The 17,719-nt window shown below is 43.0% G+C and overlaps 1 protein-coding gene across 1 annotated transcript; it reads left to right on the top strand.

Annotated features, from left to right (window-relative positions):
• Positions 1-7,943: 7,943 nt before the first annotated feature.
• On the top strand, positions 7,944-14,925 carry hhex (hematopoietically expressed homeobox). Its single transcript, XM_080747058.1, has 4 exons — positions 7,944-9,484; positions 12,375-12,553; positions 12,861-12,911; positions 13,488-14,925. The coding sequence occupies exons 1-4, from the start codon at positions 8,956-8,958 to the stop codon at positions 13,740-13,742; spliced, it is 1,014 nt and encodes a 337-aa protein (XP_080603184.1). The 5' UTR covers positions 7,944-8,955; the 3' UTR covers positions 13,743-14,925.
• Positions 14,926-17,719: the final 2,794 nt, after the last annotated feature.

Here is a 17,719-nt window from a genome sequence, read left to right as displayed (position 1 = left end):
AGAAGAAAAGTAGGTGGTGGAGAAGAAAAATAGGTGTTGATGCCTTTGTGTTGTTGGAAATGAGTTCTGAGTTGTTGCTTGCTCCAGTCCTCCTCATAGCCTGGGGGAGGGGATGCTGCTGCCTGGGGGAGTGTTGGAATGTTGCTGCAGGCCCCATAGCCTGGGGGAATGGGTGAGCGAGCCAATGAAGGGCATCAACATAAGGGGTTTAGGTTTTAAGTCAGATTAATCATGAACAAAAAGGACACACTTGGTTGAATAACTCAGGAAACGGGAACAATTGTGTAAGGTGTCCAGTGTAGTCAACGTGTGCATTTCCAAATCCTCATCTACTATTATTCATTATTAATATCTATCTCTCTATATTTATATCTATCTCCCTCTGTCTCTATTGATAGATGCATGTACTGTATCTATCTATCTGTGCCTCTCTATAGTATATTAATTATTAGTATTACTATTGTTATTTTCCAAATCCTCATCTACTATTATTCATTATTAATATCTATCTCTCTATATTTATATCTATCTCCCTCTGTCTCTATTGATAGATGCATGTACTGTATCTATCTATCTGTGCCTCTCTATAGTATATTAATTATTAGTATTACTATTGTTATGATTTGTAGGATCTCTCTCTCTCTCTCTCTCTCTCTGTGTGTGTGTGTGTGTGTGTGTGTGTGTGTGTGTGTGTGTGTGTGTGTGTGTGTGTGTGTGTGTGTGTGTGTGTGTGTGTGTGTGTGTGTGTCTCTCTCTCTCTCTCTCTCTCTCTCTCTCTCTCAGTGCCTGGGCTGCAAGTCCGTTGACTTGTTATGATTTGTAGGATCTCTCTCTCTCTCTCTCTCTGTGTGTGTGTGTGTGTGTGTGTGTGTGTGTGTGTGTGTGTGTGTGTGTGTGTGTGTGTGTGTGTGTGTGTGTGTGTGTGTGTGTGTGTGTGTGTGTGTGTGTGTGTGTGTGTGTGTGTGTGTGTGTGTGTGTGTGTGTGTGAGAGACACAGCCCTCCCTCTCTGTTGTAAATGTAATTCGATACACTGCCCTGCTCCTCTCCCCTTCCCTCTCTCTCTCTCTCTCTCTCTCTCTCTCAGTGCCTAGTCTGAAGGAGCGTTAAACTCGCCTGCGATTGGCTCTAATGCAGTTCTTTTCCCCCTTCCCCCCCATTGTCTGGAGGGCCGCGACAGCCAATAGGCAAAAGGTCCCCTGTATGTGGTGCCACAAACTCAGCCAATAGGCAAAAGGTCCCCTGTATGTGGTGCCACAAACTCAGCCAATAGGCAAAAGGTCCCCTGTATGTGGTGCCACAAACTCACCTAAATGTTGAAATCTGTTCCAGATTTAAAAACAGTTGAAAAGGGTGAACATATATACAGTTGGAGGGGGTGCAGCATTGTGCAAACAGAGCTATGTCGCATTGTGTCATTTTATATTATATACATTACACAGGGTATGAAGCTTTTGGAACAAATAGCAACATTGTTTTTCCTCAATACAATTTAGATAGTATAAGAAAAAATAAAGACTCAGATGTAAAATGCATTTAAAAGTAGCAGCTCTGTTTCATACTGTATGTTCAGTACCAGATGTCAATCACATTGGAGGACTGAAGCTGAAGACTGCAGTGCAGACACACGTCTTGAAGCACAGCGTGGAGGAAATGATGAACCACAGGAGGGCGACAATGAGCCGTTGTATGGATGTGTAAAGTCTAGTTATTTCCTAAAATAAATTATAACTACAATTAATAAATGATGTGAATAGTTCTTTTAATTAATGGATTTTTTTTAATTAACATTTTATAAAGTGATGATATAAGTTAATAGTTTGTCTATAAATAGAAATATAGGCTACTTATGGACGGATGGTAGAACAGTGGATCTGAATTTATGAATTTACAAAATGTAATAATAAGGGTAATAATAATAATAGTAATAATAATAATATATCAACTGTATATTAAAGCAACTTTCTTGGTACCCAAAGTCGCTTTACAACAAAACAAAAATAAACAACTTTATTAGGAGAGAAAAATAGTAAAAAAGGCTAAAGGAAAAATCGCTGATAGTGAAGGACCCGGGCACACTGTCAGGAACTTGCAAACAAAAGTTTTATACACTCTCGAAGCTTAAATTAACATTCAGGATTTCATGCTGGATCATTGCAGCCAGGGCAGGAATTTCAGAGAGGCCACGAAGGCCATGGCCGTCATTGCCCCTCAGTTTGGCCTTGTGCAACTCAAACCAATGGCAAGCCCTGAGGCCACAGTGGCCTTAATGCCCCTGCTGACTAATACTTTCTCCACTGTCTCTGTCTTGTCAATAGGCCTATGTGTAGACACCTGTCTCTTTCTTGTCATGTAGACACCAGTGTATTTTGATAAGTGCCCATTATTAAACCAATTCAGAATCTTTGATTTGTGCAGGGCTGATCAGATTGTAAATACCACTACATCCTTAACCCTTACATTCAATTAATTATTTAAACTAAAACTAGTTTAGATTTAGACTAAAATCTTGTTTTAATTGATGGCCTTCCTGCCCTGGCATTTGGCCTTCCAAAAAATTGAAAACAGCAAAGGCCAAGTGGCCTTGACCCTAAAATGACGAAATTCCAGGCCTGATTGCAGCTATGAGTAAGAGGCCTTTAGCTTGATCTATAAGATGTGTTTTTTTTTAGTTTGTTTAATGTCTGTTTCTGTTAGGAAAAAAACAGTTATCGTTTATGTCCTTGTGTTTTCATATTGTATGGATTAGTCCTATGATTATGTAATTGCCTGCAAGGTAAGAAAATATCCAGCCTTTGTAAATCCAATTTATTTCAGAGACAGACAAAAGCTTCCCCACCAGGAGGAGCTCTACTCAACCTTAGCAGATGGAAATGGACCTTTCAAAGTTTCACTGCTCTGCTTTGGACCATTTCACTGCATGGCAGACAGGGATTTGAGTAGCCTACATTTACAGCGACTGTGCATTTTGAGCTGCCTGTACACATGGGTTCCAGTCCAGACAGGAAGGTTCTGCTGCCTGCAGGAAGTAATTATATTAAATAGGGAGGTTTTACTATACTGATGCTGTTTATGAACCAATCATTCTGTAAGCGGCGGCCTATAGAAGCAATCAATGGACTGAACATTGCTATAAGGGTCCTTGTAATTATGGGTCTATTTGGTTACATTGTACAATCTTGGTTTTTCCTTTCTTTCTTTTTTTTTTCTTTTTTCTGTACTGTGTATTTGTTTGTTTAGACAGGCATGTTTTTTATAAGTTACTTTCCGATCTTCATTTTATTTGGTTCCTCAGACATGTGATCTCATATATGATTGATTTAGGAATTTGGACACACATACACACACACACACACACACACACACACACACACACACACACACACACACACACACACACACACACACACACACACACACACAGCTTCATTATGTGTGTGAGGATTTGAACTTGAAGGCATTAGTAGCCTACATTTATTGTCCTATTGTAAATTCATATCATATCAGATCTTTTTTTTTATATAGAATATTATAGGCCTACCTTCTAAAAATGTAATTCTAAATATTAGAAATATGAACACTTTGTGTCTCTAAGAGAATTTTGATGATGGGCTTCGTTCCGGCTGGCGTATGTCCACGACGTTTGTTTTGTAGTAGGCCTATATTTTGTCTCATATAATGTTAAGCTCTTTACGCCTACATTCAAATAAATCTGCCTTCTCTGAGTTGCTTAAATCCACAGAGGATTTGCTGCATCGTCCAATGAGGATAGGCCTATAACCTCGTCTATCAGACGCCTGCTGTCATATTAAAAAGACTACAGGCCTAATGGCAGAGGCGTCAATTGTGTATGGCAAGCTATAGCAGCTGCCATACAGTGGCCTACAGGGGGAAATAATAAAATGTACTTTTCATCGAGCCTGTTGCTAAGGTATGGCAACATGGCTGGTGTCTTGCACGCGCGCGAGGGCGCGCGTGCAAGACACCAGTCATGTAGCCATACCTTAGCCTTTTCTGAACTGACGCCGCTGCCTAATGGTCTATAGGTGGACTCAGGTAATGTGGGCCATCAGGTAATGTGAGCCAGCCATAGTTTCAGGCTCCTAGCAACTGTGCCTTTAAATCTTTGCAGCCAATGGCTGCACATGTTCTTGCCACAGCTGTGCTTGACACCAACAAGTGATTTGATTGGTCCATAGTCGTTTTGATGGGAGGAGCTAAGCCACACAACAAGACCTGCTGGAAGAATTTGCAAGGTGGGTGCAGAGACACAAAGTTTTAACTTGAGATTGCTAAGGATACTACATCAATGAAAACAAATGCACATTTATAAAAACTGGTGCAAAATGTGTGTTAAGATGTCCTTTACCAGGCATGATGTTGATATTTTGCTTAATGAAATCATTTTTCATAAATAATGACGTTTTTGTAAGTGGCTCACATTACCATAGTCAATTGTGGTGAAAGCTTAGCTGGGCCAGCTTAGGTGGGCCACCTTCATTAGCATTATGTTTTGTGTTAGCTTAGGTGGGCCACCTTCAGAAATGAGCCCTGGGGGTCCCTGGAGGTGGTCCCCGGGCGGCAGTGCTCGGAGGCCCGCCAGGGACCTCCGGTGGTGGTCCCTGGTGGTCCCTGGTGGTCCCTGGTGGTCCCTGGCCGTCCCCAGGCCCTGTTTTGGGGGCCTGGAGCCGGCCCTGGGGGTCCCTGGAGGTGGTCCCCGGGCGGCAGTGCTCGGAGGCCCGCCAGGGACCTCCGGTGGTGGTCCCTGGTGGTGCCTGGTGGTCCCTGGCCGTCCCCAGGCCCTGTTTTGGGGGCCTGGAGCCGGCCCTGGGGGTCCCTGGGGGTCCCTGGAGGTGGTCCCCGGGCGGCAGTGCTCGGAGGCCCGCCAGGGACCTCCGGTGGTGGTCCCTGGTGGTGCCTGGTGGTCCCTGGCCGTCCCCAGGCCCTGTTTTGGGGGCCTGGAGCCGGCCCTGGGGGTCCCTGGGGGTCCCTGGAGGTGGTCCCCGGGCGGCAGTGCTCGGAGGCCCGCCAGGGACCTCCGGTGGTGGTCCCTGGTGGTCCCTGGCCGTCCCCAGGCCCTGTTTTGGGGGCCTGGAGCCGGCCCTGGGGGTCCCTGGAGGTGGTCCTCGGGCGGCAATGCTCGGAGGCCCGCCAGGGACCTCCGGTGGTGGTCCCTGGTGGTGCCTGGTGGTGCCTGGTGGTCCCTGGCCGTCCCCAGGCCCTGTTTTGGGGGCCTGGAGCCGGCCCTGGGGGTCCCCGGAGGTGGTCCCCGGGCGGCAGTGCTCGGAGGCCGGGCAGGGACCTCCGGGGACCCCCGCTGGTGGTCCCTGGTGGTCCCTGGCCGGCCAGAGTGGTGCAAAGGCCCGCTTTTGGGGGCCTGGCGCCGGCCCTGGGGGTCCCTGGGGGTCCCCGGAGCTCCCCAGGCCCGGTTTTTGGGGCCTGGCGCCGGCCCTGGGGGTCCGCGGGGGTCCGCGATGGCACCATCGTGTGCGGGGCGGCGAGCCGGTTCCAACGGTACCATTATTGAAATTAAATTCAATGAATGAAATTAAATTGACCTCCAAATCTTGTTTGACTGTTTTGCTTTGATTTGCTTTGGCTCATTATAGCAGATGAGTGGCTCACATTACCTTATTAGGGTTAGGGTAAGATGGGCCACTGACAAAAATATGATTTAATATAAAAATACACTAGATATGCAAAATATAAGCATTGTTTCTGGTTAAGGCCGTCTACATATATATTATATATATTTTTTATCGATGTGCATTTGTTTTTTATTCACTTGTCAAACTTATAACTGACAAATTAGATATGTTTGGACAATGCAATTCTCCTCTGCAGGCTAGTTTTGAGACATTGCTCTTCCCACCAAAACAACCAAAGACCACTCAAATTTTGATTGTTTTGTGTCAAGTACAGTTGTGGCAAGAAACATGTGCAGTCATTGGCTGTTAAATTTTAAAGAGCTAGGAATTAATGGGGGTCAACCCTAAAGTGGCCCATTTTAGCTGATCAGGTGGCTCAAAAAACCTGAAAAGTGTTAATCTTGAAAATGTGTGACATTTTAAGCTTAAACATTTAAAAAAAAATAACCATCTAATTTTCCTACATACATTAACACAAATATATTAAGGACAGTCTATATTAACTATAAAAAATACATTCAGCGTTCTGCACTGCTTTTTCTTAGTTTCCCAGGCGATTTACCAAAAAGCGGCCCACATTACCTGAGTCCACCCTATAGCTTTTCCAAGATATTTGGCTATATAGCCTATTGAACGAATTAGTCAGGGTGATTATTCCCATCCAAGGCTCCTATTTCGAAAAAGTGTTAGGCTATATGAGTAAAATAAATTAAGGGTTGTTTTGTTTGTGTTGTGGGTCGTGACATGAATTAATGCTGAGTGGTATCCGGCGCCAGAACAGTGCCCAAGCCGCTCCTCTGTCCAGTCATCAACATGCTTTTGGACAGGAGTCTGACGCCACGGGGGGGCGGGGCGGATCAATGGCCTGCAATGATTGTCCCAATTCAAATATTAGCCATAATAGTGATTGTCTTTGATGTTGAGCGATGCGTCTTCAAGGTTCCTCAATCTCCCTTCCTCAAATATCCCCTGTTTACTCTCTGTCCATTTATCTAAATCACAATCGTTAGAAAGTTGTCAGTTGGGATGACACTTCTGAGACGCACGGGATCGAACCATTGAATTCAAAGGCTAAGGTAAGGTCTAATTGAAACCATCCATGGGCCATTTATATGAAACAGTCAGTGGTAGTCAAAGTGTGGTCCGGGGACCCAGGGGTCCTTGGTGAGGGGGCTCCAGGGGGTCAAATCAGTTTGCGTTTGATTGATTGATTGATTGATTGATTGATTGAATACTTTTATTAGACAGTAATTCAAACAAGATCCAGTCATATATTTGGACTAAATGTACACAAAAAAATATATATTATTAATATAGTTTCCATTTGTGGCCCTGGTTTGGGCCCTAAATATCCTATTCGAAAATTAGCTCACCACCCATCTTGATGCTTATCCGTTATTTTCAAAAAATCAGCTGAAAAACTGTAAACAATTTGGAGGGTCTAATTTTGAAAATAAATAATAAGTCCGCGGCCAAATAGCCTACATGTATAGCGGTCCTTGACATAAATAAGTTTAGACACCCTCCATAATTATAGCCAATTTAATTCGTAAACTCTGAGTCTTCTATCTTTGAACACTGAGGATTCTACTTTGCATGCATGCTTGTGTGACATTTGAATTGGAGACGGACGCTGCAGGACGGTTTGTGTGATGCTTGATAACATTGAAACAGAGAAGTCATTCGTTACTGTTTAACTAATCTGGGGAAACGATATGGGCGCATAATGATCCAACTAGTGAGCCATTAGAGTGACTAAAGTTTATAGTGTCATTATCACGATAACCGGCTACTGATGGCAGGACGCTGCTGCTGCAGCGTTCATTCAAATCATGAGTTAATCACTCAGCGCTCTACCGTTAGTACAGATGTTTGCGCAGGTGTCCATTGTGATTAATTGTATTGTAAGCTGCATCGTTAAAGATAACATTCACACTGTGTGTGACTAGTCAAATCTCTCCTAGAACGATTTGTAGCCATGCGTCAAAAACCTAAACGTCACACATTCTGATATAGGCAATTTGCCATGGCGTGTGAGACAAAAATCCTCTAGGAACGTGTCTGTTATGTTATAACAACAACATTAATAATATTAGCCTATTATAATAATAGCATGTTATAATTAATAATATATATATATATATATATATATATATATATATATATATATATATATATATATATATATGTATTTTTTATTTTTTTACTTTGTTTATTTGATTTTCAAATTAAGCAAAGGCAATGAAGTGGTACAATAATAAGAGTAGCAGCTTCTTTTGTACAAACATCAAATATACAACAGTGGTATAAGGATTACAATTTTCTCCCAAAACAACAATGAAAAAAATATATAGGATAAAGAAAATTAATAATAATTATAATAACAACAGGCATAATACTATAATAATAGGCTAATAATATAATAGGCCAGTGTTTCTCAAACTTTCACATTTCAAGGTCTCCCTATAACTCTGACAGTGAACCAATTGAACCTAACGGGTTCATTTGGTTCCATTTGTACACTGTCAGAGTTGCAGACTTGTATAGGCCAATTTGGAACCCACAGAGTCCCTGGACTTTAAGAACCACTGTAATAGGCTAATAATAATAATAGGCCTAATAAGCTAATAATAATAATAATAGCTAAGCTATAAACAGTTTTACATTTACTGTAACCAATAACAATAGCCTATTAATAACGACATTACTGATGAAGTGATGATGATCATAATGAGAAGACCTGTCAGGTATAAAAAGCCTGATAGCCTCACCCACACACACACACCCCGACACCGTGGGAGTCCAGTCAAGCCGTGAGCCAATCAGAATGGCCCTCTGGCCACCTGCAGGAAGTCTGCCGTCCCGTTATCTCCTCCTCCTCCTCCACATGCAGCAGAGATATGAGGCAACGGTTAACTCACCACCACCAGACCCTGCCTGCACAGTGCCACTCCGATGGGTAGCCTGCCTAAACGCACACTAACACACTCACACAAACCTTGTCTGAAGGTATAGGCTACTTTCACGATTTTGCGCATGTAGAATAAAAGGCAACTCTGAAGAGGACGTCTACTGTGGAAGTTATAGGTGTCCTCCTGTAGAATGCTCTAGCGGCACTTGGCGTTATTGGCAAATGGTTCTTCGCTGGTCTCTATAGGCTATATTACTCTGTAAAGTCTGTGGACAAACCAGCCTTTAAGGACAACTGCAGCCTATATAGAACGAGAGGAGAGAGGGAGTTGCAGCCAACGGGGGCATTGTTGGATTGGAAGTGGTCTCTCGTCTGGAAGACCCCAGAAGACAGACAAGATGCAGTTCCATCCCAGCGGGCCGGCGGCGTCCCCGACGACCATGAGCGTTCCTTTTTACGCACCGACTCCCCTCCAGCCGAGCCACCGCGACCCGACGCCGTTCTACATCGACGACATCCTCGGGAGGAACGGGACGACAACCGCGACGTCCGCCTCTCCTTCTCCCACCTCATCCTCATCCTCGTCCTCCTCCTCATCCTCCTCCATTTCTTCGACGCATCACCATCACCACCATCACCCCCATCACCCGGTGGTCCCCAGCAACACGCCGGCCCTGCTGCCGTCTCCCAACTCCTCGTTCACCAGTCTGATCGCGCCCTCTCCCTACCGCACGCACATCTACGAACCCACGCCCATCCACCCGAGCCTGTCGCACCACCACCACCACCACCACCAAGCCGCGGCAGCCGCGGCGCTGACGGCCACCTACGCCTCCACGGGAGCCTTCGCGACCTCCATATACCCGTTCCACCATCACCGGTCCATGGGGGAGTACGCGCACGCCCTGTTCAGGCACGACCCTCTCGGTAAGATAGTATATGATATCATTTATATGGCAGAATAATCCTGCATGTTGACTGAACTCCGAGGTTGGTGGGGCAACAAATGAAACTTTTCGTACCTCATTTTTTTAATTAGGCCTAACAGTCAGTCATATGCGTCTTTATGCGTTATATGCGCATTCTTCAACGAGGTAGTGGTTGTTTACTCTGCATAAAATGTCATAGTATATAGCCTGATCAATAACCAATAATCAACTGCAGAATGTTCAAACAATGATGAAGTCATGAAGCAAGTTGACAACACGTTCGACTGATGGCCGGCTTGTGCCAACCACAAGTTCGCTGGAAATTCAAGTGATGGTTCGACAGATATTCGGGGGAAATACTTTCATATCATGTACAATTACAGTAGCCTAGTTCGTTATCTGTTTTCACCATATTTATACAGAATGAGTGACTCTCACTCTCAGCCTCTTACTGCTTTGTCACATGCGGAAGAAAAAAGCCCTGTCTCTGTGTGTGTGTGTGTGTGTGTGTGTGTGTGTGTGTGTGTGCGTGCGTGGTGCGTGCGTGCGTGCGTGCGTGCGTGAGTGCGTGCGTGCGTGTGCGCGCGCGCTGCTTCATCATGCATGTCTGAGCCCTGTTGCTACATCATGCTTGCACAATTTTAACATTTTTACATTTTACAATGCCCTTATACCGAGGATTTATTTTCCCCATAAAAAATAGTGATTACAGTTTTTCTCCACATGCTTATAACCACATAATTAGCTGTTAATTGAACTTTCTGAAAGCATTATTATGGCATGCTTTTTTATTGACATTAGCCGCTTTTTTTTGCTTTCTTTTTTCTTCTTCTAAAAGTATAGTCTCAACTCGTGATGTTCTTTAAGCCTAGTAGTATGTGTCAAGCTGTAAGGGAGGTCGATCATGCCTTTATTGTGACAGACACACATTTGTGATTGTGTTCCAACAACACCAGGCTTGTCCATTCAGTCTGGGGGTGACCGTGGCAGCCTTGACTCGTCTTCCTGCGTCCCATTGTTCTGAAACATCTGAGGACCAGCTCAGCCAGTGACTAAAACACACTGGGCTCTAAATCACTTGTTATTTCACCGCTGCATTGTCGCTCTGTGCGCGCAAGTGCGTGCGTGTATGCGAGTGTGTGTGTGTGTGTGTGTGTGTGTGTGTGTGTGTGTGTGTGTGTGTGTGTGTGTGTGTGTGTGTGTGTGTGTGTGTGTGTGTGTGTGTGTGTGTGTGTGTGTGTGCGCGCGCGTGTGTGTGTGTGTGTGTGTGTGTGTGTGTGTGTGTGTGTGTGTGTGTGTGTGTGTGCGCGTGTGCGTGTGTGTGCCGAACCGTCTCTCTCCTCTCCCCCACTGTTCTCTGTTCTGCAGCAGCCAGCAGCGCTGAAACAAGTCAGTCGACCCTTTTTCCGTTCATACAGGAAGCTGTGAGCCTCTCGATAGGAGTAAATCTGGTTTCAGAAGCTGTTAAATGTTTTCCTGGCCAACCCGGGCCAACCCGGGCCACCCCCGGCCAGCCGCTTCCTCGGGAGGCCGCTGCACGTTGCTGATTATTTTATCGACATCCTCAATACAGACATATTCAGGAAACACTCGGCCTCTGATAGCCCGGGATCCGTTCTTGCACATAGTGTTGCACTTCCTCTGGCTGACTGGTGGGCAGCCAGGGAGGATGTGACTGGCTTTCTTTTATTAAAATAAACCAAAGACACACAGACAAACGAACGGGCACATCAAGACAGTATAGGACTGTGTGATGATGGAGGTAAAATAGACAGTCAGGCGAATTGCTATTCCAGGTTTATTTTGTGTGTTTAGGCTCTTTAATATAGGCCTAATAGTGTTTTAATATAGGGCGGCCTATAGTGAGATTTGGTCAATCAAAAACCGCTATGATTTTTGATGAGCAACATCACGAACTTAAAGGTTAGTTTAGACCTTTACTTTTGGTAAGGGAATTTAAAAAATGTTTTTTTTTAATCAATTACTCACTAGAGATTTTTTTTGTATGTTATTTGATGAATCGAAGTCGATGACCCTTTGTTTATATATATATATATATATATATATATATATATATATATATATATATATATATATATATAGCCTACATATACATATACACACACACACACACACACACACACACACACACACACACACACACACACACACACACACACACACACACACACACACACACCTTTGCCTTGGCCTAGCCCTCTACTTCAATTAGGCCTAATCAAATATTGGAATATTGCGGATCAGGGGGGGAAAAAATCATCTCCGTGACTTTTGCTAGGGGTCATTTTGGGGGGTGAACAACGCATTTAAAGCGCTTGTGGTGGAGAAGAGGGAACGACTTGTGTTTAAGTGAAGGCCATCATCGGCTATAATCAGGCCACAGACCAGGAAGCACATGAGCGGATATTTGCCCATAGTTTTCACTCTGTCACGACCTTCCTTAAAAGCATCGCATGCACGCAGCACGCCAGCGCTGTCACACTCATTATTATTGTTTGCTTAGAGCCAACAGGAAAGGAAGCGGGCAAAGGAGAAAACATTCTTGATTTGTTTTGGCTTTTGCTATTATTATACAATAATAGTATATTATACAAATACCTTATCCATCAGCCATGGCAAGATTCACGTTATTCATTTGTAATAAAGAATGAGCTAAACGATGGCAGTAATCTGATTTGGTTGTCTCTCTATTTATGTTAATAATTAAACAAATTAAACAAACTATACTGTCATCACGCACGGAGCGAAGGAAATGTGTTCATTTGTAATGATTGTTTATTAGATTTAGGTCTATAAATTCAGTATGGCACTATTTGATGTTGATATAGTTATATATTTAATCTTCTTTTCTTTCATTTTAACTAAAGGAAAACCACTCTTGTGGACTCCATTCATGCAGCGGCCTTTACACAAAAGAAAAGGTGGCCAAGTTCGTTTCTCCAACGACCAGACCATTGAGCTGGAGAAGAAGTTCGAGACGCAGAAGTACCTTTCACCGCCCGAGAGAAAGCGGCTGGCCAAGATGTTACAACTGAGCGAGAGACAGGTGAGCTTCTAAAAGAACAATTAAACATTTCAGTTCATTTGGGGGGAAAAATATGTATGGCTGGTATGATAACATTTTGAGGAAAAGATTAGCTCTCTTTTTATAAACAAAACCGTGGCTCGAAGCAAACATCAAATACATTAAATACAATCATCATGAAGGCGTCTTTCTTTACTCCTTGACCTTGGCTATTACGAACGCGTTCTATTTAGAACATGCTGAACATTTGTCCAATATTTTTTCTAAGAGTCTGAGACCAACAAAAACTATGACATGCTTACACATTCGTTTCTGTTTTGTCCTGTAGGTTAAAACATGGTTCCAAAACCGAAGGGCCAAGTGGCGAAGACTAAAACAGGTGAGACTGGAAAAGGTTGGAACTTGGGATAAATAAATATTAGACAGGCCTACCTTATGCATTCATTGTCTCTGATTAAAATACATTCACATAATTTAATGATTGTTATCATGTGTTTATTATCATGTATTTGGGAATTGGGATGCACCCGCTAACCAAATAAAACGCCAATTAATACAGTTATAACTATATAAAAGCCGTGCGTAATCTGCGTATTGTGCGCAATCGCTATATGCGATTTGGGAACTGTCCTCCTCATCAGTGCTGACTGCTGAATTGATTGATTGATTGATTGATTGATTGAAGACTTTATTAGAAGTTTGCATAGGAAAAGGTACAGTTTCATGACGGTACAGTTCACTGGTACAAGGTCTACTAAAAGGAGTTCCATGAAAAGACTAAGCTTATTTCCACAGGAAACCATTGAAGTATCTCATAACATTGAATGACAGACGAATAGAACACAGTACTATGCAGTAGATATGTAAAGAAAAATAAAATGAAAGATAAAAAGAAGAAAACAGTAAGTCTGAACAAACAGATATTGAACAACAATATTTAATTTCTTGACCACAGGAGAACCCTGGTAAGAAGGAGGCGGAGGACGACGGCGGCAGGAGTAAAGGCTGCGAGGAGTCGTCGGAGCTGCAGGCTGCGGACCAGAGGCACCAGGTGGTGTCGGGGTCTGACGTGTCCCACAGCCGCTCTCTGCACTCCTCCTCCCCGCTGTCCTCCCACCGGGACACGGACTCGGACGTCTCACACGACGACACGGACAGAGAGCTGGACATCGAGGAGGACGACGAGTTCCAGCTCAATGCGCAGTTTTGAGATGATGACATTTTATTGAAGTGGCTTTTATCCGTCCTTTGGAGATGAAATCCTCATCAGTGATCATTTAGAGCTGGTTCTCAAACTTTACTATGCCAAGGACCCTTAAATGAATGTGTAGTGTATTTGGCCGCGGACCCCCATGAACACATTTTGTGACCACCCATACAAGATTTGTGGTGTGTCAAAGAATGCCAGTGGTTCTCAACCTTTTTTTTAGGCCACAACCCCCCAAAATAATCATATTTGAACTGGGGACCCCCACCCTGATAAGCACTTGGAATGTAGGAGTTGACAGTTGAGGCATTACACAGATAAACGGGGACCCCCCTGGGGACCGTCCTGACTCCTGACCCACAGGTTGAGAACCACTGTAGACTATTAGACCACCGACCACCATAACGCTACAGCCACAAAATGGTAAATTTGGTTCCTACCCATCATTCATCTGGGGACCCCCTGGAACCCTCTCAAGGACCCCCGGGGGTCCCCGGACCCCACTTTGAGAACCACCGATTTAGAGAGAGGGTGTAGGCTACAATGGACGCGTGCACACACATATACACACGGGGAGTTAATTGATTACCAAGGGGTTTTAGGTTTTAGCCTACTGTGTAGGCCTTTTCTAAAACACGTTCTCGCACCGTTGTTTTTCCCCCAGACATGATGATAGGCCTAAACAAAAGAACCCACTGAAAGCCGTTGAAATTAATCAACTGACAGCGTCAAAATTACATTTTTGGATATCTGCAGCCTATGCTTAGCCCAGTCATGCGTCTTTGGCAGGAGGAGGAGAGGAACCGTACATTTTAAAACACTGAACTTGCTCGTTAATTCTACTGACATTCTACACATTTTTTGTGTGTTATTTGTTTGTTTGTTTGTTTGTTTGTTATGGATTGGAAGTATAGGCTACTTTTCATTTACTGTAAAATTAGTCCATGTTCGACTATTGTTTTCTAGGCCTGTAATTGAAGTTGTCCTGTTTCAAAATTGTATTTTGTATTTTGTACATAGACTACTGTATTTTGTGTCTGTTGTTTTAGTGTGTTTTTTCCCTGTCGACACGCACTGTAAATTAGTCCGTCCAGCACTAGGTTTTATATCGTTTTGGATGTTAGGCTCATCGGTGTCTATATGCCCGTGTTATGCCATTGAAAAATAAATATATCATATCTTTTAATTGATTTAGCATCGAGTGATATTGCCATTGGATACGGTTTATCGCAACAATGATGTGTTAATTTAGGTTGTAGTTTATGCATTTGCATATGTTTGTGAAATAAAACTGCATGTGGTGACATGAGAGCAGTTAATTAAATATAATAGCACAAAGAACCATTATTTGGGGTTATTTGAAAGGTTTTATAAGTAGGCTGAGGAAAGTATTTACTCAAGTATAGGCCAGTTTCTGATAGCCTATATTATAGTCTATTATTATTACAAAACATTAGCCAAGTAACAGGGGCCGGATTAAGCCGAGCCTGCCAGGTGTCATTAATTAGGCCTATACCCCGCACCAACCGCACGCACCTGCATGTTGTGTGGCCCATAAATGTGAAATGTGAAACTCGTGGAAAAGTGGAAATATTTAACTAAATACACGTTTCTGCTAGAACCTTCAATTAACAAGTCGCAGCAATTCGTTATTTATTGGGTGAGTATAGCCTATAAGGCCCAGCACACACGCATCTACAACATTATAATGCCGCCGCGATGACTCAGGAGGGCATAGCAATTAGGCCTACGTGTTAGCCTTCTAGCCGTAGATGTGTAATGTATTTTATCGAGTTTGACAGAAAATTCAACATCGATAAAATACACCCACACGAGAGTCTTTTCTAAGGCTAGACCTGTGTATATGGAATACATTAAATGTACAGTAATATCACACAGCCACATAATGGCTATAGGAAAAGGGCCACTTCACTCTCGCTGTAAAACTATTCATGTCCAAAAAGAGACCAACTTTAATTTAGTACCAACTTTAATTTAGCAGAAATTCGCATTCTCCACTGATTAGGTTCCTTTTGGTCATGCACTTATTTTGAATAGACCTATAATTTGGGGATACTGTTACTACGATAGATATTGATAGATCAGCAAAACAACATGTTGACAGATGTTAGTTGACAGATGCCTTCTTAATTTAGACTGATTGATTGATTGATTGATTGATTGATTGATTGATTGATTGATTGAAGACTTTATTAGTTTGCATAAGAAAAGGTACACTTTCATGACAGTACAGTTCACTGGTACAAGGTCAACTAAAAGTATACCTCAAAAAAGCTTTTGGGCTTGTTTCAATAGGGGGCCCTTTTTTTAACTCATATAACATAGAATGACGCAGAATTACTCTTCAGTGTTTAACTGTAAATGTCTGCTATCTCAACAGACACACTGTAGGCTACCATTGTTTCCATGAGTATGGCATTTCCTGCATGGTGAATCACAGCTTGTGAAGGAAAAGGTTTAGGACTTGGAAAGAGTAAAATGGGCCCTGAACTTCTGAATACATGAGATTTGGTGTAAAGAGGGAAACATCAGGGAACCAGGCCCCTGTGGTACTCCACCCAAGCCCTTTCAATTTTCATAATCGAAATGTCATTGAATAAAAAGTTATTAGAGATTGTACATTTTGCTTTGATTTGAATGCAGATTAGTAGGGTCTGGTGTCCTTTGGCACATACTCTGACAATACTTCAAAAACAGGCTTTTGTGTTTGCATCTCTCTTCATAAAAACATAGTTATTCAGGAGGTGCTCTGCATGTGTACAGCCCTGCTTATAGTCACTGTCGGGCAGAAACCTTGTATCTCCAAGTTTCAGATTTGTAGGCTTTCGCAAAGTAAAGCCCTGCTTCATCATACAAGACTGTTGCACAACATAAGTGAAAACAGCAGATCTACAAGCACGGAACGCCTCACGGTGCGAGGCGTTGTGTGCTTGTAGATCGGCTGTTTTAAAAAATACATTTTAGTCAATGACAGCCGGCTGGACCGAACACTGTTTCTGAGATTTGCTTGTCAGGCTGTCAATGATGGATATTCTCACGATACTTTGGCACGTTCAGAAACATGCTTTGTGCTCTTTAGATAGCCTATACCAGGGGTTCCCAGACGTTTTTGTCTCAGGGCACCCCATAAATATTTTTTTTAATCTGAGGCACCCCTACATTATAATTTTCACTCCCAGCACCTTATATCTATAGCATATCGTCGTTGTCGGTTGGAAACCTTGTATGTCCAAAACCGTTTGTTTTGTATTTATCATCTATAAAATGTACTAAACAAGTGAAAACAGCAGATCTACAAGCACACAACGCCTCGCGATGCGAGGCGTTGTGTGCTCGTAGATCGGCTGTTTTCACTAGTTTTGTGCGACAGAGGTTTCTTTCTGCCTGACAGTAATGATATTTCAGTGATTATGTTGCGAGGAAAATGTTGAGATAATAAACATTTTGGTTAGAACTGACTGAAAATAACTTTGTACTTCAAGTTTAAAATTATACTAAATAATATTTTTTCAAGTGTCCAATAAATTCCAAATATTATCAAATGATCTCGCGGCACCCCTGGACTGCTGTCGCGGCACCCCAGGGTGCCCAGTCACCCACTTTGAAAACCCCTGGCCTATACCTCAACTTTAAAACTGAGGATTTTACAGTGTGCTGCTGGACTGGTCATAGGAGAACATACTGTACATCTCATCACTGTCGGGCAGAAACCTTGTGTCTCCAAGTTTCATTTGTAGGTTATTTTGCAAAGTAAAGCCCTGCTTCATCTTCGTCGCACAAAAGTAGTGAAAACAGAAGCTCTACAAGCATACAACACCTCCCATATAGCGAGGCGTTGTGTGCTTGTAGATCGGCTGTTTTCACTAGTTTAAATCATTTTTAAAATGATAAATACAAAACGGAACCGTTTTGGACATCCACCGGCCGAAGAAGATATCATGTCATTATGTTATCATGAT

This window comes from Nannobrachium achirus (assembly GCF_963921795.1).
Source record: "Nannobrachium achirus genome assembly, chromosome: 18".
NCBI lineage: Eukaryota > Metazoa > Chordata > Actinopteri > Myctophiformes > Myctophidae > Nannobrachium > Nannobrachium achirus.
The sequence above is the reverse complement of the archived record's forward strand: the minus strand, read 5'-3'. Positions and strand labels throughout refer to the sequence as shown.

Excerpts from the sequence above, each read along its gene's own strand:
- hhex (XM_080747058.1), top strand. The coding sequence starts at position 8,956 with ATGCAGTTCCATCCCAGCGGGCCGGCGGCGTCCCCGACGACCATGAGC. Across the intron at positions 12,554-12,860 it reads TACAACTGAGCGAGAGACAG|GTTAAAACATGGTTCCAAAA; the intron begins GTGAGCTTCTAA and ends TTTGTCCTGTAG. Across the intron at positions 12,912-13,487 it reads AGTGGCGAAGACTAAAACAG|GAGAACCCTGGTAAGAAGGA; the intron begins GTGAGACTGGAA and ends TCTTGACCACAG.